Source organism: Phascolarctos cinereus, unplaced genomic scaffold, assembly GCF_003287225.1.
Source record: "Phascolarctos cinereus isolate Bilbo 61053 unplaced genomic scaffold, phaCin_HiC Scaffold_5;HRSCAF=322, whole genome shotgun sequence".
NCBI classification, from domain to species: domain Eukaryota; kingdom Metazoa; phylum Chordata; class Mammalia; order Diprotodontia; family Phascolarctidae; genus Phascolarctos; species Phascolarctos cinereus.
This window is the reverse complement of record NW_027555958.1, coordinates 284,411,113-284,434,605: the sequence shown is the minus strand read 5'-3', so window position 1 is coordinate 284,434,605 and position 23,493 is coordinate 284,411,113. Positions and strand designations below refer to the sequence as shown.

At 42.2% G+C, this 23,493-nt stretch overlaps 1 protein-coding gene across 1 annotated transcript in view; it reads left to right on the top strand.

The window, feature by feature from the left end:
• SDK2 (sidekick cell adhesion molecule 2) overlaps positions 1-23,493 on the top strand; it is a 453,394-nt gene that overhangs the window by 332,536 nt on the left and 97,365 nt on the right. The window contains exons 13-22 of the mRNA XM_021002493.2: positions 4,651-4,827; positions 5,902-6,038; positions 6,471-6,618; positions 10,379-10,519; positions 11,475-11,656; positions 12,848-12,963; positions 18,280-18,475; positions 18,722-18,820; positions 20,686-20,877; positions 23,170-23,291. Coding sequence (XP_020858152.1) covers positions 4,651-4,827; positions 5,902-6,038; positions 6,471-6,618; positions 10,379-10,519; positions 11,475-11,656; positions 12,848-12,963; positions 18,280-18,475; positions 18,722-18,820; positions 20,686-20,877; positions 23,170-23,291 — 1,510 coding nt within the window. The remainder of the gene's footprint in view (positions 1-4,650; positions 4,828-5,901; positions 6,039-6,470; positions 6,619-10,378; positions 10,520-11,474; positions 11,657-12,847; positions 12,964-18,279; positions 18,476-18,721; positions 18,821-20,685; positions 20,878-23,169; positions 23,292-23,493) is intronic.

Sequence of the window (23,493 nt, the reverse complement as noted above, 5' to 3'; positions counted from 1 at the left end):
TAAGTGGCAGGGTCAGGATTTGAACTCAGGTCTTCTCTGAGTCCATACCCAGTACTCTTTCCACATAATTTGACATTTAATATTTTAAAGAGGAAGATATTGCTAGCATCAAAGTGTTCTCCTATTCACATCTACTAGAGCACCAGGGTTCCAGGGAACTCAGAAGTATTGGCCCAAAGGGTAATATAAGTCACCTCAGCCTGTAATGTCCCCATGAGATGGGCAACAGAAGGCAAGACAGCTTCCTGGAATAATTGTTTATATCCACGTTTAGGGAGGCAGCAGAGCAGTAGAAATTGTGAAGGTTATTTAAGCCCAAAGTCACCCACAGCGAATTTCCCAAAAGTCTAAGGAATTCTGGCGTTCCGAATAATACAGTAAGCTATATCATATGAAGTCTATCTTAATGCTGTTGTTTAATTTTACTGAGTTTTTAGAGGGAGGTGGAGGGATATGCAAACAGATATATACAAATTATGCTACGTGCAAAATAAATAGGAAATAACCTGGAAACGGGGGAGCATTCCAGGCAGAGGGGACAGCCAGAGAAAATGCCAGGAACCTAGTGATAACAGTGTCTTGTTTGTGGAACAACCTGGAGACCGGTGTCACTAGATCAGAGTACATGCTGGGGGGGGGGGGGTTGAGGCTAAAAAGTCGGGAAAGGAGGACTTTGAATCTAATCCAAGCACCTTACTTGACAGAGGAGAGAACACTGTCTAGGCCTCACCGACCTAAACAACCAATGAGGACAGCAGGAACCAGTCTGGACCCAACCCATTCTTTTCTTTGATAGGAGCCTGCCTCACCACCATTATTAGCATAACAAGGAAGAATTGGCACCCCAAAATATTATCATTGTATGAGTGTCAGGAACTACTTTTCCTCTCTATGCACTCTCAAAATTTGCTCTTAGCTAATTGGCACATTGGAAGACTAGTCAAGGATAATAGCCTTGACTCATGCTCTGAACCTTTCCCAAGGTCAAGCAGTGGCCCAGTTTAGCAGTAATATAGAAGTAGGGGACTGGGATGGAATGCAGAATATATTTTCCTCCAGACCTTTGACTTTATCAGGGTGAGAGACTCTTGGGTAGAAATTCCCTCCACCAATGCAAAGCAGCAATTCATTAGCACTTTGGGGCAGCTAGGTGGCTCAGTGAATAGAGTGCCAGGCCTAGAGTCAGGAAGATTCATCTTCCTGAGTTCAAATCTGGCTTCAGACACTTACTAGCTGTGTGACCCTGGGCAAGTCACTTAACCCTGTTTGCCTCAGTTTCCTCATCTGTAAAAGGAGTTGGAGAAGGAAATGGCACACCCACTCCAGTATCTTTGCCAAGAAAACCCTGAATGGGGTCAAGAAGAGTCAGACATGACTGAAAATGACTGAAATTAGGGCTTGCAAAGTGCTTTATAAGGATTATTTCATTTGATCTTCCTAACAACCCAGGGAGGTGGATGCTATTATCATATCCATTTTACAGGTGAGGAAACTGAGGCTGAAAGAGATTGAGGTTGCCCAGAATCACACAGGCCACATGTCAGAGGCTAGTCCTGAATCCAGGTCTTTCTGACTCCAAAGCCATCACTCTCCCATCCCCCATCCCATACTCTAGCACTACCTAGCTTACTGATCTAAACACCATATAAAGCAACTTCCTTAAAAATATTCTCATTTGCTTCATCCGACATCCCCAGCAGCTGTAACCTGAGCAGAATTAGATCTCCTCTCAGTACCTGCATTCATTTGGCCATTAAAAATGTTAAATGTAAAGAAGATTTTCCTGGGGACCACTTACCAAAATTGTATCCTATCCAATTACAAAAATCTAGAGGTCTTATGGGATGGTTCTAACTGGGACTCACAGGTCCATAGCTCAAGCAGGTCCTAATAACTTTTACTGGGTTTTTGATAAAAATATATTGTTTACCTAGATATTGATTTCCTAATCCACAAAATGTGAATATCATTAGGGAATAGGAACTGGATTTGTGATATCTTTGGTACAGGAAACTTCCCTTTCCCAATATAAGTCAGCACTTTCTCTGCAATTTATAGTCTCCAAGTTGCCCAGATCACTGAAAGGCTAAATGTCTTGTCCAGGATTACACAATCAATTACATACCAAAGGCCAGACTTGAACCCAGGTGTGCCTGGCTTTGAGACTGGTTCTCTAGCCACTGTGCAACACTGCCTCTAATAACAGGTTGTGCTTGTTCATTCGTTTCAGTCATATCTGACTCTTCGTGACCCTGTTTGGGGTTTTCTCGGCAAAGATATTGGAGTAGTTTGCCATTTCATTCTCCTGCTCATTTTACAGATGAGGAAACTGAGGCAAACAGGGTGAAGTGACTTGACCAGGGTCACACAGCTAGAAAGTGTCTGAGACCATATTTGAACTCCAGAAGTTAAGTCTTCCTAACTGCAGGCCTAGATACACAGTAGAGGTTTTTGAGTATACTGATATCCACATTAATAATTAATAAATAATATAAAAACAAATAATAAACAATACAAATAATAACAAACAATAATTAACAAAAGTTAATTATTGACTGACATTGCCAGATACCTAATTTCCCAGGTTTATCTCTTTGCATCAGATGCCCCATTACTGACCGTTCCAAGCATATATTTTTACATGTGGTTATAGAGCAAGGATTCTTAAATATTCTTTGTGTCATGGACTCCCTCTGGCAGTCTGGTGGAAACTATGGACCCCTCTCAGAATAATGTTTTGAAATACATAGAATTACAAAGGAAACTAATTATACTGAAATACAAATATCATTTTTTCCATCCAAAATCCTTGGAGATCTATCCTTGGACCATCCTCCTCCCCTTACTTAAGAACTTGTGTTCCTGAGGGTCGTCATCATCATCATCATCATCATCCCTATCCCTCTGAAGGTCATCAATAGCAGCAGCTCACATCTCAGCAACACTCTGGTTTACTAAGCACTTTCCTCACAACAGTCCATTGTAATAGGTAGTACAAGTGTTATCATACCCATTTTCTAGATCAAGAAAGCAAGATTCAAAAAAGTTGATTGATTTGCCAATGGCCAATCAACCATCACCATAAAATCGGAGGACATAGAATGCTCTGCTGAGGACTTTAGAGATGAGCAAACTGAGACCCAGAGAAGGTGAGGGCCCAAGGTGGCACCAATAACAGAGGCAGGACTTTGACCCAGGTTCTCTGCTTCCAAATCTGGGAATCTTTTAACTTCCCCCCCTTTATCTGAAGCTCAAATGTTGAGACATCCGGGTGTGGAGAAAAGATCAGAAGACTCGGAAGGCAGGAGCCTTGAGTTCCAGCTTCAGCTGAACTACTGGCCACCTAGTAACCTTGAGTCAGTCTCTTCTCTCCCCCAGCCTTGGCTTCCTCATTCCTAAATGCAAATGAGGGGTCTGGACTGATCAGCTCTATGGCCTTATATTTCTATGACAGTTCTATTCCAGAGCATTTACATGGCCACAGTTAAAGGAGAATACAACTTGTACCCCAGGAAATACAGCCCACCAAACATGCATTTTCAGGGCCCCTGAATTAGACAAGCTTCAACATTGCCTCCTATTCTGCCCTTGGTGTATTTAGAAATTCTCAGGGTCACTTTACAATAAAACCGTACATATTAGGTAGATACGTAAGGCCTGCATTCAATGTTGAGTTTGCTGATGATATTCACTCAAAAACAATTCTGCAAAATGTAAGTTACAAGCTGTCTGATATGCCACATATATAATTTCTCAAGTCTCTCTCTTTGTGGCATCTGGCACATAGTAGGACTAAATAAATGGTTGTTATTGGATGGATTGATTGATTTTTACCAGATACCTCAAAAGTGAAAATAGTTGTTTTAGACAGTTCTAACCCCTTGTCCAGACATGCCATGAATTGGTCTAATGATTTCTCAATTAAAACCAACTCTAAGATCTCATTTCCTTATACACTCAGAAATTTTTATCTTGTTCTTTCTGAAATGTTTAACTTCTTCTATAAAGAATTTGTTTCTGATCTTTATTCTGGAAGTCCTGTGGTAGCCTTTGGCCAAAACAGTAATGTTCTGTCCAGGGCTTGAATTAAGATCTAAAGGACAAGTAATACCTTAATATGGTAATTCTCCAGGGAGATTTACATTTTTACAGTGGAGAATTTCTTAATTAAGGAATCTGCTCTGATGGTGAAATTTCAGGCACCATGACCTGCCAGCAAGACAGCTATTTCTGGTAAGAAGGAGTAACCAACTTAGCATCTGAGCATGAGGGACTGAAATTAGATTTAAAGAATGGTGTAGTGTAGCATAAAGAATACTGAATCTGGAGCTTCGGGGACCTGGATCTGATGCTATATCATTGCATATGACCTTGGTCAATTTCACCTATCTGCGCCTCATTTTCCTACTCTGTAAAATGAAGAGATTTGATTAAGTGATCTCTAATATAATTTCTGGCCCTAAATTATATCCAGACCAAGCCCGTGGAAACTGCCCAGCAACCTCAGTAGGTTGGAGTCAGCCTGCTTTGGGAAAACTGTCCCGCCCTGAAGCGTATCTCTCAGAAGGAAGACCACGGGTCAGCAGATTCCAGCATAACATCATCCCCATCACTTGACTCTGACAGGTCCATTTTTTTTGCCTCTACTAGGTACGTCTGGGAAAAGGACGGAGCAATGATTAGTGTGGACAGCACTCCTCGCATGCGCCTGGACAAGAATGGCTCTCTGCACATCTCACAGACCTGGTCAGGTGACATCGGCACCTACACCTGCAGGGTCCTGTCTGCAGGAGGTAACGACTCCCGAAGCGCCTACCTACGAGTCCGGTAAGGATACCCTGCCTGCCCCTGCAAGTGAGGCTTGGGCAGCTCAGGGAAGGCTTGGAGCAAGGTCCTCACCAAGCTCTCATGCACCAGCTCCCAGCACTAGTCTGCCTGTCTTCCTTCTATCCCATCCCAAAAGACACCCAAATCATGTTATCTGTGCCCTCGCCATGATAAGGCATTAGTACATCCCAGGCAAAATTTGTGCATTGTCCCTTCATTATGTTACTTGCCACTGGAGGCTTAAAGCTTTCACTGTGACTCAACACTTATTTTTGCCTTGGAGGGTGGGATTTCCTGGCATTAAAAATATGTGTATTTATAAAAAGTCATTGTAACACCCACCCACACCAGATGGGTGATTTTTCTAAGGGACAGCCCTGTGGCTATATGCAGTATAATAAGCAAAGGGAAACTTGACTCCTGATTTCACATTTATCTTAGGGAATATTCAAAGTTTCCATTATTATACCCCCTGTATATTGCACCCTGAGCAGATGCCCACCTTGCCTACCCTTAGTTCTAGTTCTATCTCAATCTCATTAAGCAAGTATGCATTAATAACTATAGGCTACTTGTGGTGATGTAACCAGGCATCATTGTGGATAGGCAGGGCAACTGGTTTCCAAGGATGAGTACTTTAGAAGGAGCAGGTGAAATAAAAGAGACTCTTCTTGCCTTAACATAACCCCTCCCCCTGGGATAATAATGATAATGATAATAATAATAATAATAATAATAAATACCTAGCACTTATATAGTCGCCAAAGCACTCTACATCTATTATCTCATCTGATCTTCATGACCCTAGGAGGTGGGTGTTATGATTATACCTATTTTTACAGTTAAGGAAACTGAGGCTAATAAAGATTAAGTGACTTATCCAGGGTCACACAGCTAGTATCTGATGTGGGATTTGAACTTAGGTTTTCCTGACTGCAAGTCCAACACCCTATCCACTATACTCTCTGTCTGGAAGCTTAGTGTCTATCCATCTGAGAACTCCAATGACCCACCATCACCTTACAGTATTATCGTATCATGGCCATACTTCCTCTCCTACTTTCTCTCTTCCAGTCAGTTGCCCCATGCACCCGAGCATCCTGTGGCAACCCTGAGCACAGCCGAGAGACGCTCCATCAATCTGACTTGGGCCAAGCCCTTCGATGGCAACAGCCCCCTGATACACTATGTTCTAGAGATGTCGGAGAACAGTAAGACCCTCCTCCTTTCACTTCCCCACATCCTCCTTTGCCCAGGACTCTACCATATGAAAAACATGGTGCAGACCAGGCAGGGATGTCTTGCCCATAGTCTCAGTCTCCTCTACCAAAGTGTCAGTGCTATGGACTCCAAAATAATGTCCGCTAATTTGAAAAGTGATTTTTATATAGCATGCATGGAGTCTATGCATTTGTAAAATGAAATTCAGTTAGTAAAATGCAACTCTTAGTTGGTGCTCTTCCTCCCATTCCAACCCTTCCCATATCTGGTCAGGCTCCCCTAGATGTCCCAGACCTAGCTGTGGTGTTAACATGGTAGACCATTGTCCTTCCCCCTATCCTAAAGTAATCACAGCTTGGGTAGAAATCTCAGGGCTCCACTGGAACCATCATCTCCACCCTGCTCTCCCTCTGCCCCTAAAGATGCCCCCTGGACAGTACTTTTGCCTAGCGTGGATCCCGAGTCTACTTCAGTGATGGTCAAGGGCCTGGTTCCAGCACGCTCCTACCAGTTCCGTCTCTGTGCAGTCAACGACGTGGGGAAGGGGCAATTCAGCAAAGACACAGAAAGGTGAGGAGATCCTAGGGATCTAAATCTCAGTTGCATTATATAGGCAAATTTCAATGGATCTGAACTAATAATAGGACGGGGAGGAAGGATGAAAGAAATGGGCAGGATATGAGCTCCTAAAGGGTGAGGTCTCTGTTTTTGTAGGCCTTTCTGTGTAGCACCAAGCATGGCACTATTCATCTTTTTTTTTTAATTAAGTATTTTTCAGTTAATAAGCATTAATTTTCTCTCTCCCGCTTCCCCTCCCCCACTGAAAAACAAAAACAAACTGCTTGTAACAAGCAGAGACAAGCCAATCAAATTCCCACTTCGGATGTCTCCTGCTGCATACCTAGTGCTTCACTTCTCTGTCAGAAGGCAGGTGCTCCAGTCCCAGCTATGCTCCAATCGTGGGTCTGCTGGAGTAGTAGCTGGTCGTTGCACTGATCAGAGATCTTCAGGCTTTCCAAGTTGTTAGTTTTCACAATGTTGTTGCTATAGTATAAATTGTTCTCCTCGTTCTGTTTATTTCACTCTGCATGAGTTCATACAAGTCTTCCTGAGTTCCTCTGAAACTGTCCATTTCTTCATTTCTTACAGCAAGATAATTCCCTTCATATACCATATTTTGTTCACATACAGGCTCAGTGACCAAGATTCAAGTGTTTCCTGCTCTTCCCATCACTCCCCTCCTTCCTTCATACCACCCTACCCCACCATTCCTACTGACAGGCACCCACTTAGTTTCCGATTCTTCATGACCACAAAAAAACTTGTGTAGCACCATTTGGTTTTTTTATTCTTATTTATTTTTTTGGTGAGGTGATTGGGGTTAAGTGACTTGCCTATAGTCACACAGCTAGGAAATATTATGTGTCTGAGGCCGGATTTGAACTCAGGTCCCCTTGACTCCAAGGCCAGAGCTCTATCCACTGCGCCACTTAGCCACTCCTGTAGCACCATTTATTAAAAGCCATTTAATTAATATTTCTTCCCTAAGAATACAAATGGAGTAATGTTCATTTCCCCTAAAAAAAATTTTACAGTAAACACTTCTCGAGGGGTTAAACTTCCAGCAGTCTCAACACTGAATCCAATTCAGTCATTTTCAGTCATGTCTAACTCTTCGTGACCCCATTTGGGGTTTTCTTGGCAAAGATACTGGAATGGTTTGCCATTTACTTCTCCAGCTCATTTTACAGATGAGGAAACTGAGGCAAACAGGGTAAAGTGACTTGTCCAGGGTCACATAGCTAGGAAATGTCTGAGGCAGATTCTGAACTCAGGTCTTCCTAACTCTAGGTTCAGCGTTCTATCCAGTGTGCCACCTAGCTGTCTCAATATCGAATACAACAATGAAATGATTGTAACAAAGTCCATGAGCTAAAGTTTATGTAGTTTGTCCACAGGAATTAATCCCTCAGTGCCTCTAGGGACTGTTGACTTACATCAGTAACCTTCTTTTGCACACAATTCTAACAGCTTTGCCCATTTGATTTTAAAGTACACAGAAGAAGGGGCAGCTAGGTGGTGCTGTGGATAGAGCATCAGCCCTGAAGTCAGGAGGACCTGAGTTCAAACCCAGCCTCAGACCAAACACTTGACACTTACTAGCTGTGTGACCCTGGGCAAGTCACTTAACCCCAATTGCCTAAAAAATAAAAATAAAAAAAAATAAAGTACACAGAAGATAAGAATCAGCAAATTAGAAGGAGAAAGACCTGCTAAAAGTACATTATATTCTGGGAGAAGTGATCGTGGGCATCCTGATCTTTAGAGAGTTATGCAGAAGAACTAAGAAAATTAGGCTCGTACTATGGGGCCACTTAGCAGAAGACAGACAGTCCTCTGCACCTCAGCAATATTTGAGGATATCGCTAACCTGGCAGCACAGTACAATCATTATCATTTATACTGATGATCCTGAGAAGGTACAAAAGGTATAATAAATTTTAGAAACATTTCTATTAAAAATGATTGGCATAAAGAAAAGTTAGGGTACCTAAACAAGTAAGTTTAAATAACCTTTATTTGGATTTGTAATCTAGACAGACATGCCCTCCCTCCCTCTCACCTACCCACCTATTCAACTGCCCAAGTGTGGTCTGGGAAATAAATGGGGAAATGATAGTAATGGGAGACAGACAGAAACTAGACCTGTGACTTCATTGACATAAAAATCCATCTTCTCATGCAGGTCAGCACCTTCTCTTATATTTATTGCTTTAGAGAGTTGCCTAGAATGTTTGAGAAGTTAAGTGACTTGCTCAGATGTCACACAACCAGTATATATTAGAGACAAGACTTGAATCCGGATCTTCTGACTGGCACTCTATCCATATGCCATGCTATCTCAATAGTAACATATAGTAATAGTTCTTATTGATAATTATTAATTAATTGATGGGTTGGTGGTCACCTAGTTGTCCATCACATTTAGGTCCATAGTCCATAGGTTAGAACTGGAAGAGTCTTTAGATGCCATTGAGTTCTACCTCCTCATTTTACAGACGAGAAAACTGAGTCTAAGAGCTGTTAAGGTTTGCAAAACACTGTGCATACTAATTATCCCATTTGGTCCTCACAATAACCCTTTGAGGTATTGTTGCAGGTATTATTGCTCTCATTTTACAGACTAGGAAACTGAGGTTAAGGGCTTTTCATTTTCCCTAAAAGACTAAAGATTGTCCTTCTGCTAAATGAGAGTTGAGTATATTTGTTTAACAATTTTATTTCCCAAGTGCTTCATCACCCATTACCGTATTTATTCACATAATTATCCATTTTGCATCTGAGAAATAACAATAGCTAGTCTTTTTCTATAACACTGAAGGTTTGCAAAGCACTTTACAAATCTTATCTCATTTGATTTTTAAAACAACTTTGGGAGATAGGTAACAGATAAGGAAACTGAGATAGAGATTAAGTGACCAAGGTCACACAGCTAGTAAGTGTTTGAGGATGTATTTGAACTCAGGTCTTCCTGATTCGAGGTCAAGGGCTCTATTCAATGTACCATTTACCTTCCCCTTTAGTCTCTAGGATAGATCCCAAGGTCAAATAGTAAATCAAGTATAGAACTAAGATTAGAATGCAGATGTCTTCCCTCCTAATAAACCCCAAAACTCTGAAACAGGAGTGAATGAATGGAAAAGCATTTATTAAGCACATACTATATGCCAAGCACTAGAGATACAAATACAAAAACAAAGACAGTCCTTGCCTTCAGGAAGCTTAGATTAGATTAGAACTGGAGGAAACCTTAAAGGCCATTGAGTTCCACCTCCTCATTTTACACCTGAGGAAACTGAGTCTAAGAGATGTTAAATGACTTCTCAGGATCATGAAGCTAGTAAAAGTCTTAGGCAGGATTTGAATTCACAGACTCAAATCCAACTGTTCTATCCATTGCTCCACAATACACATGTGGCAGCCATGGAAGGATATTTTGGCTTGGAAAGTGCAGAAAAGGCAAATGATGCCACTGATGTTTCCAGGAAAATAACAGCATTAATTTGGTTGTGGTTTCAGATTTGGAGGTAGGAAAGGCAATGACAGGACCATTGCCAGTAGCATATAGTGACTGGTGGGGAGATGTCCAGGGAGTGAATCAATGTCGGGCAAGATCCTGGACCTAGATGTAGTGGGTAACTGGGGTCACCACTAATCCACCAATCGGGACTTGCTGGGAATTTGGGCACAAAAGGGTTAGGTCTTCTAAGGCTTGTTTTCTAGACTAGTTGACAAGGAATAGATGTACTTTTTGACATTTGCTGCTCAGAGTCTCACTCCCCGAAGAGCCACCCACAGCCCCTCCTCAGAATGTCATCGCCAGTGGCCGGACCAACCAATCCATTATGATCCAGTGGCAACCTCCTCCCGAGAGCCATCAAAACGGCATTCTGAAGGGTTATATCATCAGGTAAGCCCCCCGGGGAGACAGAGAAAGAGCTTGAAATTGGAGAAGATTGAGAGCTCTCTTGGAAACATACCGCATGTTCCTACTCTCGATTATAATACCAATAATCATAATTCACTTTTTATAACTCTTTAAGGTTTACAGAGCACTTTACTCACCACAATCCAGCGGGGTTATTATTATCCCTATTTACTGGTGAGGTAAATGAGGCTCACGTGAGTAAATGATCTTTCCAAGGTCACCAAGCTAATAAGTATTAGAGCTGGGAGCTGAGCCCAGGTTTCCTGACTCTGATGCCAGTGTGCTGCCTGGAAGGTGTTACTGTTTGCGTGAGACAAGAAGTTAATCTGGTCCTCTTGTGAGACTGGGCCGCCTTTTAAGAAGTACCCAATGAGAAGTGGGCTCTGGTTAGACTGTGAAGGATCTAGGTTAGATATCAAAAGGAACTTCCTTGTTGGTGGAATATGAAGTGGATGACAGAAAGTGGTGTGGTGGTTATCCTCTCGTAAAGGCTTTAAGACCAGAAGAGGCTATCCATACCCTGAGCTAAGTTAAGCATAGTCTTCTATGGAAATAGAAGAAATGAGGTGACTTTTGAAGGTTCTGGCCTAGAGATAGAAGACATCCGAAGCTGGACCTATGGTGGGAAGAATAAAGAGCCCATCACCTAGTTGTAACAAAGTATCCTGTCCACATGCCTTTCTGATTTCAGAACACACATCATCAGACCTCCCCCTTGGAGCCCAAAGACCCTTACCATAATAGGCCAGTCCAACTGCTATCTTCCCTCTCCTAGATGCTCTCCCACCAAGAGAGACCAGGTCTTTCTCCAAGGTCCCAAGCTACTAACAAATGCCCAGGGGCTCCCTTCTCCATAGAAAAATGTGAACTGAAAGGTTCATCCAAAAAGGCCTCTGGGAGAGTCCCACCCTGCTCTCTCTGTTCTTTGCCTCTCCAGGTTCTGCCTAGCTGGTTTACCTGTTGGGTACCAGTTTAGGAACATCACCAACGCAGATGTCAACAACCTTCTCCTGGAGGAACTCATCATCTGGACCAATTATGAGATCTCAGTGGCGGCCTACAACAGTGCCGGGCTGGGCGTCTACAGTAGCAAAGTGACAGAGTGGACCTTGCAGGGAGGTGAGTGAGGGCGGGGTCTGGGTTTGTGAGTGTGAAGGTCAAAGTTTATGATTTCTTGGTCTGATCCAGATAGAGATCTGTCTTCATTTAATGCTGTGTTATCACTCTTCTCTCCTTACACCATCCCTGAAGAGAAGTCAGGCACACTTTAAGTTGGTTTTTCCTGACTGGACTACTCCTACCATCACATACCAGTGCCTTAGTCATTTCATACATATGATTAACACGGTGTCTGGCACGTAATAAATGTTTATTGAATGAATGTGGGAAAACTCAGGGATAAAGAAATAGGAGAATGTGGAGATGAAAAAACAAAGGCTGAAGGGTACATTGGAGCTCCTTCATGCATTTTGATATATTAATTAGATTATGTAATATTATGTGTCTTAGCCTTGTATTTTTTTTAACTCCAAAGTGTTTTTGCATCCATTGCTGTTAGACTCACAACCACCCAATTAGGCCTGTATTAGCCTGGTGTGATTATTCCCGTTTTGCAGAGAAGAAAACTAACTCACGGTAAAAGTGATTTGGCTAAGGCCACACTAAAAGTTAAGAGTAGAGTTTTTAAAGTCCAAGTCTCCAGCAGGGTAGTACAATGAAAAGTCCAAAGACTTGAGTTCAAATCTCAGCTCTGAAGTTTACTAGCTGTGATGTGGAACAAGTCATTTAAGCTATGTGGGCCTCAGTTTTCTCATCTGTAAAATGGAGTTTTTGTCTTGCATCTCTAAAGGCAAACCCACTCTAAATCTGTAATCCTCAACCCAGTTGTCTTTCTATTTGATCATGTAAGATCTATAAATTTTACCTATTATACAAAGGGTTGGACACAACTGAAAAACAGCTGAGCAAAAATTATAGGCAAGGGAGAGTCAGTACTGGATAGTGTTTAGAATGCTTCCTCCAGTCAGGAAGACCCCCGTTCAAGTTCTGCCTCTCACACATACTAGCTGTGTGACCCTAGGCAAATTACCTGCCCTTTCAGATCTCTAAAAACTCTCTAAAGTCATAAATTGCAGAGAATATTCCAGCCTACGTTGGTTAGGGAGTTTCCTATGCCTGTATCACAGGTCCACAGTCCTTTTTATCCTATTATAGTCATGGACCTAGTTACTTTTTTTTCAATAGGCCTATAGTTTTGTCCTCTCTAACATTAAGCTTTTCCCCATTTCTTTCTTGCCTCCCTCCACCCAGTTCCCACAGTCCCTCCAGGCAATGTCCGAGCTGAAGCCATCAATTCTACAACCATCCGATTCACTTGGAATGCCCCGAGCCCCCAGTTCATCAATGGCATCAACCAGGGCTATAAGGTAAGAAAGACCTCAGCTTACTACTCTCTTCCAGGATCCCCTGTCTTCCAACAAAAGATAGAGAGCACAAATGAAATGGAAAAGATCCTTTGAGGCAATGACATATTGTTCTGATCCAAGCAATGTTTAACAGCCAGCTCTCCCCTTTAAAAAAAAAAATTACACATGACATACTTTTAAGTTTAATCTTCATTGTTGATATTTTCTTTATCACTTTCTGAAGTCTAAAAAGTCAACAAAACAATAAATCAAGCTCTGATTTGTAGCATTTGCTGATTTCGAAAGCATTTTGTCACCCTGAAAATTTACAATCAGCCAGTTCAAACAGGCTCTAACACACTCCCAGATCAAAGCCTAGACCAAGGTAGCTGTAAGCGTGGGCTTCACTATTGATCAGGCCCACTGAGAGAAGTCAGTGTGACTTGGGTAAAATAGGGCCTGGATTTTGAAATAGAATGCTTTAGTTCTATCAGAAAATAAAGAGGTTGTGCCCTACCCCAAAGCACACTCATCCTTCTCTGAGGATCTTTCTTTGGTCTCATGGACAGGTAGGATAGAGGGTCTGGCCTCTGTAACTCAGTTTCCCCTTCTTTATATAGTGAAAGGAGTCAAAGATCTTCCTCTCTCCCTATGAAGATTGAAGACAGGGATCTATAGCCTCATATATGGGATTGTCCTTCCTGACATCAGATGGGTAAACTAAGACTGAGTGGCATTATACGAGTTAACACTGTCAATGAGCAGCACAGCTTAGAAGTAGAGTCTCCAGCTCTCAAATTATTTGATGGGATTTGTTTATTGATCTGTGATTAAGTTACTGCTGATCCCTACAGTCTTACCTGTCAGGTATCTGAACCTCCTGTGAAAGACCTATTTACATTCATGCAACACCTATGATTGTCGCTCTAATAATTGCTATGATTTCGGATTACAGCAGTGGGGGCTATTGAGGTTAAACTCGAGAAAAAAGTTTCCTACCAACACTAGAGAGAATAGAAATTTAAAAAGAGGCAAAGCTGTAACTAGCATGGGGCAAATGGGGTTTTGTTTCATGGTGTTGGTGCAATATAGAGTCATCCTTCCTCCTCCTGTGTCTGTCTTCTCCAAGCCTTGCCTTGGTGTCCTTTGGTGGCATGCAGCACAGTGGTTCCCTGGACATTCAAGATCTTGTCATGGTGGTATTCCTCTCCCAGGCCTATCTCCCACTCTCAGTCCAGGACGGGAAATGAGCCACGGTCTCTAGAAGATGGACTTTCCCATGCCTACATAATTAATTACTGCAGGAGGAACTTTCCTTTCCATTGCCTTCCCTACTCTGTTTTTAATTGAATTTTGACCTAGACACACTTATGGCAGGTTCCAGCTCTGAAAACAAAGAAAGACCCCTTTATCTTCCTGGGCTACCTAAACTTGTGTACAGACCCTCCAGGCAAACCAACTGCCTCACCCAGAGGAGGCTTACAGAATGTGAGCCAAAGACAGATAGATGAGACAGTTCCTGCCCTGTGCAGGGAAGGAGAGGAGAAACGAAGCTGTTAACGCTTGGTCATGAAACTAGAAACCATGAAACCATTCTTGGCATTAGCAGAGAAGGGATTTTTAATTGAGACTCAAGAGGAAAGCAGGAGGCAGATCTCTCCACCAAGTCACTGAGTTGGGAACAATTATCTTCCTTCAGCATAAAAGTTTCATACCGAATTGGGAGACTCGGCTTCAAATGAGACTGTAGGAGAGGGAACTTCAAAGGCAAAAGAGGCCCAGCAGGGCCAGAGAGGCAGGTTGAGGCGGCCAGAGCAGTTAGACCTCAGCCTAGGATTACCCAGATCAAAAGCAAGTAGGTCAGAAACACCTGACTATGCATCATGGAGAGTTCACAAGATTGGGAAGCCAGCAACCCAGAAGAGGACAAGAGCTGGATGGGAGGGTCACTTTCTCTTTCTCTCCAGTGTTACCTTATTTTTTCACTGTCATAGAAGAGCCTTCAGTGGACATTTGATTATTATTCTTAGGTGCTATACCGTGGGAGCTCATAGAATCACAGAATTGAGAGCAAGAAAAGTGCTTGGAGAGACTGTTTTGTCTAATTCCCTCACTTAAAACCAATTCACTTGCATGTCAAGATGTCACCCTCCTGATGTCACTCTTTGAGAACAAAGGGCAAACAACAGGCAAAGGTCACTGAGACCTAGTGATGGGTAGTGCCTTGGATGGCACACCAGAAGTAAGCTGGTCTCTGCACGCTAGCTCTAAGTGGGAAGACCTCCCTTGAGCAGGTTAAATGGATCTCCAGGAGGCCAGACTACTGGGCAGAGTATCCAAGCCCTCTGGCCCCTAATGTTCTTTACCTTATTATCATTACCGATATTAATAGCTCACATTTCTATGGTGTTATTTATGTAGAATTTACAAAGTGCTTTCTCTGCAGAAATCCTCTGGGATAGGTAGTGCATGTCTCATTTTAATAGGATAGAATGGAGACTCAGAGAGGTTTAAATGACTTACCTAGGGTCACACAGCCAGGAGGTATCACAGCTGATACTGAAGAACAGGTCTTTTGGATGCAAACCCAATGCTCTTTCTACTATGCTGTGGGGGGAAAAAAGTCAAGAATACAGGCCTTAGGGTTCATGACCCATTGCCCTCTGGGGAAGTCTTCTAAACCTCGCCCCCCCACCCGGAATGTAAGAAAGACAGCTTCAGATAAACAAGGGAAGAATATGTATTCAGCAGGGAAAAAAAAATGAATAGACACATAAATTGATAGTGTTGTATTGACAGACATTTTTATAAACACGTGTATGTGTGTGCCTACGTATGATAAGGCTAGCTAGCATTTATACAGTGCTTTATAAGTATTATCTCATCTAGTCCTCACAACAAAGTAGATGCTATTATGATCCCCATTTTACAGATAAGGAAACTGAGGCTTAGAGGTTAAGTGACTTACTTAGAACCACATGTCCAAGAATTTGAGCTCAGGTCTTCCTAACTCTAATTCCAGCATTCCATCTACTGTGCACCTAAGACTTTGGGGATACCCTGTGTATATGTATATATGTGCATATATATACACAAATATGTACTTCTGTGTATATATGTGTGCATGTTAGTATTGTGCATTTATGTATGCATAATATGTTGTGTGCATATGTGTATAAATAGGCCATGCCTGTTCTTCAACCCAACCTTCTCCATAGGTAATAGGTATGTGTGTATAGTGTGTATGTATGTATGTACAAGAGTGTGTATGTACTAGTTGTTTGGCCGTGGACAAGTCATTTAACCTCAATGTATCCCAGCCAACTATCCAAAATTATAAGTTGCCTATGTGCAGAGAGAGTTCCCCACAAATATGAAATTATAGGATTGGACTAAAAAAGAAAAATACAGGCATGCTTTGGAAAACAGTGTTTCATCCAGTCTTATTTCCAATTGCATTGCAATGTCATAGGACCCTAAAGGTCGTGTTTCTTTTGTGGAAACAGTGTAGCGCCTGCATTTACTTGGTAGGTCGGGACTGGGAAAAGCTATTCCTTCCCCTCTGTTTTATTGGGAGAGGGGTGTTGGAAGAGGGAGAATGTCAAGAAGTGTTTCAGCAGTTTTAAAATAATGGTATCTGAAACGGTTAGATCGTTACTAGTTCGAAGCCTGCCCAACATTCTCCTCCCTAGCCTTGCTGGTCCACGCCTGTTCTTCAGTCCAGCCTCCTCCATAGGTAATGGATGTGAACAGTGAGCATATGTGGATCACTCTTTTATCTCTCTTACTCAGCTTTCCCATCGATAAAGTAGGGATCCCAATCCTGCTGGCAGAAAAGGAGCGATTCACCCCTAAACTCTGTGCAAACAGAAGGACAAAACCAGAGCTGCCATCTTAGGTTTCAAGCATGGAACTACAGTCATAAAGTTAATATTGTTTCTCCTTAAAATTTCATTTCCTTAAATGTATCTGTTCATTTCTGAATCATTTTTACTGGTGAAATCATGGGATGAATCTGTTGGACACCTTCCTACACGCTTTACAATCTTTTAAAACAGTCATTATTCTAATTGGTCCAAGACTAATAAAATATTTACCAAGATTTAACACTTACTAGAGAGCAAAGGCTTAGGTACTATGTAATTAATTCTAATTCATAATTAATTCTAATTTGCATAAATTAAATTGAATTAAAACATTAAACTTGCTTCTTAATCTACTCAAAAGAAGTTTGGCAATTTAATTGCCACAAAACAAGATAACTAGAATAAGGAGGATATTTAACATACTTATTAAATGCCATTTAGTATTTCTGATTAGTATTTTTAGGGTCTAATTAGTATCTAATTAACTCGCTATAGGCTATTTTGCACAATACTAATTAAATGCCAAAACATGGTTTATAAACACAAGACCATGAAAGGAAGAAGATTAAGCATTGTTAGAATCATGAGTTAATCAGGAGACATTGGCCGCGGTATTGTTTTATATCTATAAATACTCATGCTTATTAAAACTCATCAAGTGTTGCTTTTCATCATTAATTGATATTTAATCAACTTTGAATAAATGAGGAAATCTCAGGGACCAGCTGTCATCTTGAGAGACAGATGAAATGACTGGAAAACAGGAGATCAAGATGGAAAATGGGAGAGGAGAAGGAGGGAGGAGGAAAGGGGGAATCTAGCAGCTAAATGGCATGGGGTAAAGAAAGTGATTAGGAAAGAGGGCTGCTTAGAACTTCCAGACTAAGAGGCTTTTTTGGCTAAAGCCCAGTGGATAGAACACTGGACCAGGAATCAGGAAGACTCATCTTCCTGAGTTCAAATCTGGCCTCAGACACTTACTAGCTGGGTGACCCTGGGCAAGTCACTTAATCCCGTTTGCCTCAGTTTCCTCATCTGTAAAATGAGCTAGAGAAGGAAATGAAATGGCAAACCACTCCAGTACCTTTGCCACAAAAACCCTGAATGGGGTCACAAAGAGTCTGATATGACTGAAAAATGACTGAACAACAACAGTTCTCAATAATCTGAAACTATAGCAGTTTTGAAAAAACAAGCATTAACCCCAAACCAAAGGCCTCAGCTGCCTTAGGGTCGGTTTTTTAATAAATGAAATGACATCAAGGTGGAACTCCTCCAGAGGATGTTATGGTGTGGGGGATGGAAGGATGGGAGACTGTCTTTTTGTACCCTCCTAATGGAAAGAGGAGCAGCAGTAGTTTGAGGGCCTGGATTCTCTGCCCAGGAGCCTGGCCTCCTTAAGGCTGAGCTTGGCCTGCTTGATAGAGCTCATCTTATCCCACCTGACCTGCTGAGTATCCCATCTCCCCAGCTGATCGCCTGGGAGCCTGAGCAAGAAGAAGAGGTTACCATGGTGACAGCCCGGCCCAACTTCCAGGACAGCATCCACGTGGGCTTTGTGTCAGGCCTGAAGAAATTCACAGAGTACTTTACCTCGGTTCTGTGCTTTACCACACCCGGAGATGGACCCCGCAGTTCGCCCCAGTTGGTGCGCACCCACGAGGACGGTATGTGCCGCAGTCCTCCTCTAGTACCCCCCACCATATATCTTTTCTTTGCAACAGTCAATCTAACTTCTTCTGGGCGATGGGACACCCATATTTTGTTTTCCTATCATATCATCTCCAACCCAGCCTAGGTCACAATCTTGTCTCTTTGGAAAAGTATTCACTCCCTGATTCTAACTTTCCTTATGCTTTGAGGGGTGGGGATTGTGGGGTGTTTGTTTTATTGTTGTTTTTTCCCGGGAACAGTACCTGGCCCTGTGGGACACCTAAGCTTCAATGAAATCCTGGACACCTCCCTGAAGGTCAGCTGGCAAGAGCCTGGGGAGAGAAACGGCATCCTCACTGGTGGGTCTAATCCTTTCCTTAGTGTCACTGAATCCCAGACAGGACCTCAAAAGATTATCCTTAAAACACCACCAGCTTTCCACCCATTCTTTAAAAATAGCCAGAGAATAAATGAGAAAGCATTTAGTAAGCATTTTCTACTTGCCAGACAGGCAGTGGTATTACAAATACAACGAAGCAAGGCAGTGCTTGAACTCAGGTGCCTTACATTCTAATGAGGGAAGATTCTACATCGTGGGGAGAAGGGAGAGATTCATGGCACAGACCAAGACAAGATGAGGTGATAGCTCACCAATCGAAGTCCAGGGACCCAAGGGCAGAGTCCAAGTAGCTCCAGAGGGAGAGTTCTGATTGGGAGAGCTAGAGCAGAGGTAGTACAGGCTGAAAATGACCAGGTGTAGACAACATTTATATAATGCTCTAAGGTTTGCAAAGCACTTTATATATCTTATCTCATTTAATCATCATAACAGCCCATGAGACAGGTGCTATTATTATCCCCATTTTAGATGACGAAACTAAGGATTAAGATTCTCTATACTACCAACCAATAACATGCCCCAGTATTTCCCATTAAAAATCTCTGGTTTAGGGGCAATTAGGTGGTGCAATGGATAGAGCGCTGGTCCTGGAATCAAGAGAGTTCCAATCCGGCCTCAGACACTTGACACTTAACTAGCTGTGTGGCCCTAGGCAAGTCATTTAACCCCAATTACCTCGCCCAACAACAACAACAAAAAAAAAAAGACTATAAAAAAATCTCTGGTTTTTCTGCCCTTTCTTTTGCTACACTTGGCGTGACTACCACAAGTTTCTAATATCTCTTCTGCAGTGGCCATGCTATCTCAGTATTCTGCTGGCATTTGGCCCCTTCTATTCTAACTACTAGCAGTTAGGTTGATAATTGGTGCCCAGTAGCAATCCTGACCTTAGAAAAAGTAAAAGCAAAGATAGACCTAATTAAAAGAGATAAGGAAGGAAATTGCATCTTGCCATAGACTATGAAGCAATCAAATTAGAAGAGCAAGGAGTAATCTACCTGTCAGATCTGTGGGAAGGGGAAAAATTCACGACCAAACAGGAGATAGAGAGCATGCAAAATGTAGACTAGATAATTTTGATCCTATTAAATTGATAATTGGTGCCCAAAAAGATTCCAATGCCTCCCACCTTCCCAAGGTGAGAAGGATGGTGCAATGGACAAGCAACAAATATTCATTAAGCACCTACTCTGTGCAAGACCTTGTGGTAGGAACAAGGAGTAAAAATAGGGTTCCAGCCCTCAATCAGTCTGCAACTTAATAGGATGAAATGAATAAATAAATAAATGATAATAGGGTGAAATGAATAACTGTGATGAAGGGAAAGTGAGATAAACACAAAAGAGAGGCCCAGGCAAAGTAATATGAGAAACTTAAGGAACCATAAAGTTATTTTCACCTTGGGGGTGGAGAGGGGAAGGGAGGGCTGATCAGGGAAGCCTTCATGGAAGAGTTGGCATCTGAGTTGGCTCTTGTAAGAAGTTAGGAGCATTGACAGATTAGGGAGAGGGGGGAGTTTGTTCCAGATGTAGGGAAAAGCGTGAGTAAAAACACAGAAATAGGCCAGAGAGCACTTCCAGACAGAATGCCAGCCCACTGAGCAAAGTATACAGACATTCAGACTGCTGCCACCACCGTCTGTCCTCTATACCTGAAAAGCACAAACAAAGCAAATAATCCATAGACTCATGCCAGTAACTCCCAGACCTTTATAGTACATGCCCAAGTTTCCTTAAGGAGAATCCTCTCAGGTGGGAAAGGTGGGTTGTAACATTCCAGTATCTCATAGCTAAATATGCATCCCTTGTCCTGTTTTTCCCCTAGGATACCGGATTTCCTGGGAGGAGTATAACCGCACCAATACCAGGGTAACACATTACCTGCCCAACGTTACCCTGGAATACCGTGTCACTGGCCTAACTGCCCTCACCACCTATACCATTGAAGTGGCAGCTATGACCTCAAAGGGCCAAGGCCAAGTCTCAGCCTCTACCATTTCCTCTGGGGTCCCTCCAGGTAAGTTGGCAAAGGTAATACCACCTCAGGTATCATTCTGCCACCCAAGAACCCAATGAAGAGTTTTCTTTTCTCCTGGAAATATTAGATGTCTTCTAGAGCATTCTGTCTCCCTTGAGATCTGGGATAAAATGCCTCTAAGGAAGATATCATATCCCCATAATTTCAGAATATTAGGCAGATGGTCCAAGGAATAATGCTTCTCCAGCACTCACCCCTCACGGAAAAGGGACAGGCTACTGGTACTTACTCCTTTGTGCTCAAAAATAGCCCCTCTTTGTTAGAGGTCCTATTATCCCACTGGACCATATGCTGTAATAATAACAATAAAAATAATATTTACATTGCATTTTAAGGTTTGAAAAATGCTTTGCATATGTTATAGAAATGCTATAAATACATAGGCATTTACATAGCGTTCGTATGCTATATAAGTGTTATAAATAAAATGTCGTAAATAAAATGTCATCTTATTTTATCCTCCCAACCACTCTGTGAAGTAGGTACTATTTTTATCCCCATTTTACAAATATAGACACTGAGACAAATAGGGGTTCCGTGACTTGCCCAAGGTCACGCAGTTAATAAGCGTCTGAGGCAGGATTTGAATTCAGGTCTTCCTCACTCAAAGTACATCACTCTATTCCCCATGTCACTTAGTTGCCTTGATATAGAATTTCAAGGTCTGGCCTCACTGGTTTAGTGAAAGAACTCTCATCTTCTCTTTGTGGACAAGTCAGAGCACCATGGAGTAGATGATAGTACCCTTGGATATATTAGAATGACCAGGCCCAATAATTAGTGATTAATGGATTAATATGCACCTGATGGGTAGTATGTAGTCACATAACCCAGGGCCCTGTCTTTGGCCCTGTTCTTTTATCAGTGACATGGATGAAAGCTTTGGTGACATGCTTTTCAGCTTTGCAGATAACATGAAGCTGGGAGGGATGACAAAATCAGGATCCAGAAAGCTCCCAACAGGCTTGAACAATGGGCCAAAACCAACAAGATGAAATGTGATAATAATAATTAAGTCTTTCACTTGGGGATCAAGAACCAATTGCATAAGTATAAGATGAGGGGGCAGCTAGGTGGTGCAGTGGATAGAGCACCAGCCCTGAAGTCAGGAGGACCTGAGTTCAAATCCACCCTCAGACACATAACACTCACTAGCTGTGTCACTCTGGGCAAGTCACTTAACCCCAATTGCCTAATTAAAAAAAAAAGTATAGGTTGGGGCAAGAGAGGAGTAAGACATGGCTAGACCAGTTTGTGTGGAAGAGACCTGAGAATTTTACTGGACTGCAAGCTCAGGGTGGGTCCATAGTGTGACACAGTGCCCCAGAGACTAATGTTTTCTTGGGCTATGTTACTCACAGAGTAACCAGAGTGAATACGGTGTAAAATGAAGGGCTGTACTAGAACAATGGTGTCAAACTCAAATAGAAATGGAGCCACCGAACCATATATCAGGATTCCAGGAGGCCACGTATTGACTTAGGAAAAACCACATACTAACATTATCTATTATTTTAATTATCTATAATATTATTACCTATTAATATATTTATTTTTGCATTTTTATTACCTAATTACATTTTAATTCATTTTGGGCCACCCTAGTGAATGTTGTAGACTGTAAGTGGCCATGTGATTGACACCTATGAGCTAAGTGGCTTTGAAGACCACTTCCAGTTCCAAATCCTCTGATCACTGTGATAGAATATCTGTCACACTTTTTGCTGCCATAGTTGAATCATATCTGGAATACTGCGTTTGATTCTGGGTACTGCATTGTAGGAAAGATTTAAACAAACTTGAGCAAGACCATGATTTTGAGAAGCCTAAAAAAAGATGACCAGAAGGAACAGGTGGTGTTGAGTCTGAAGGAAAGAAGGTTTAGGGAGTCGCGAGATACCTGCCTGTCCAAACCTTCCTCCAGCCCCTAGAAGGTAAAAAGTGCACAACAAAAATACAACCATCATTATAAAATTAAAGGGACATAATGGACCAAAATAGTGCCAACCAGTGGATAGAGTGATGGGAGTCAGGAAGACCTAAGTTCAAATCTTGCTTCAGATGCTTACTAGACATGTGACGCCAGGCTTCAGTTTCCTCATCTGTAAAAATAGAGGCTTGGCCTTGATTGCCCCCTCAGCCTCCAAGGAGGCCTTCAGGTGTGATTTAAAGAGGAGATGGTGGGCAGATTGGAGGGGCGGGGGGGGGAGAAATAAAGGATAGACCTCTCTCCCTTTCTATATAATTTTCCTGGATTTATTTTTCTTTCAGAACTCCCTGGAGCCCCCACCAATCTGGGCATCTCTAATATCGGCCCTCGCTCTGTAACGTTACAATTTAGGCCTGGTTATGATGGGAAAACATCCATCTCCCGATGGCTGGTGGAGGCACAGGTAATCCCAGGCAGAGAGGGTCTCCATCTTTATCCAGCATGCCCGAGACAAGCAAATTACATGTCCAATCTTGCCCATAAGAATTAGGCTATAACCCCATTGTGATTAATTCCAAAACCCTCTCTGATGATTTGCATATAAAACAATGTTTGATATCGAACGTTCAAATGCACCAAAAACACCCCACCCTCCCAAGTCTCTG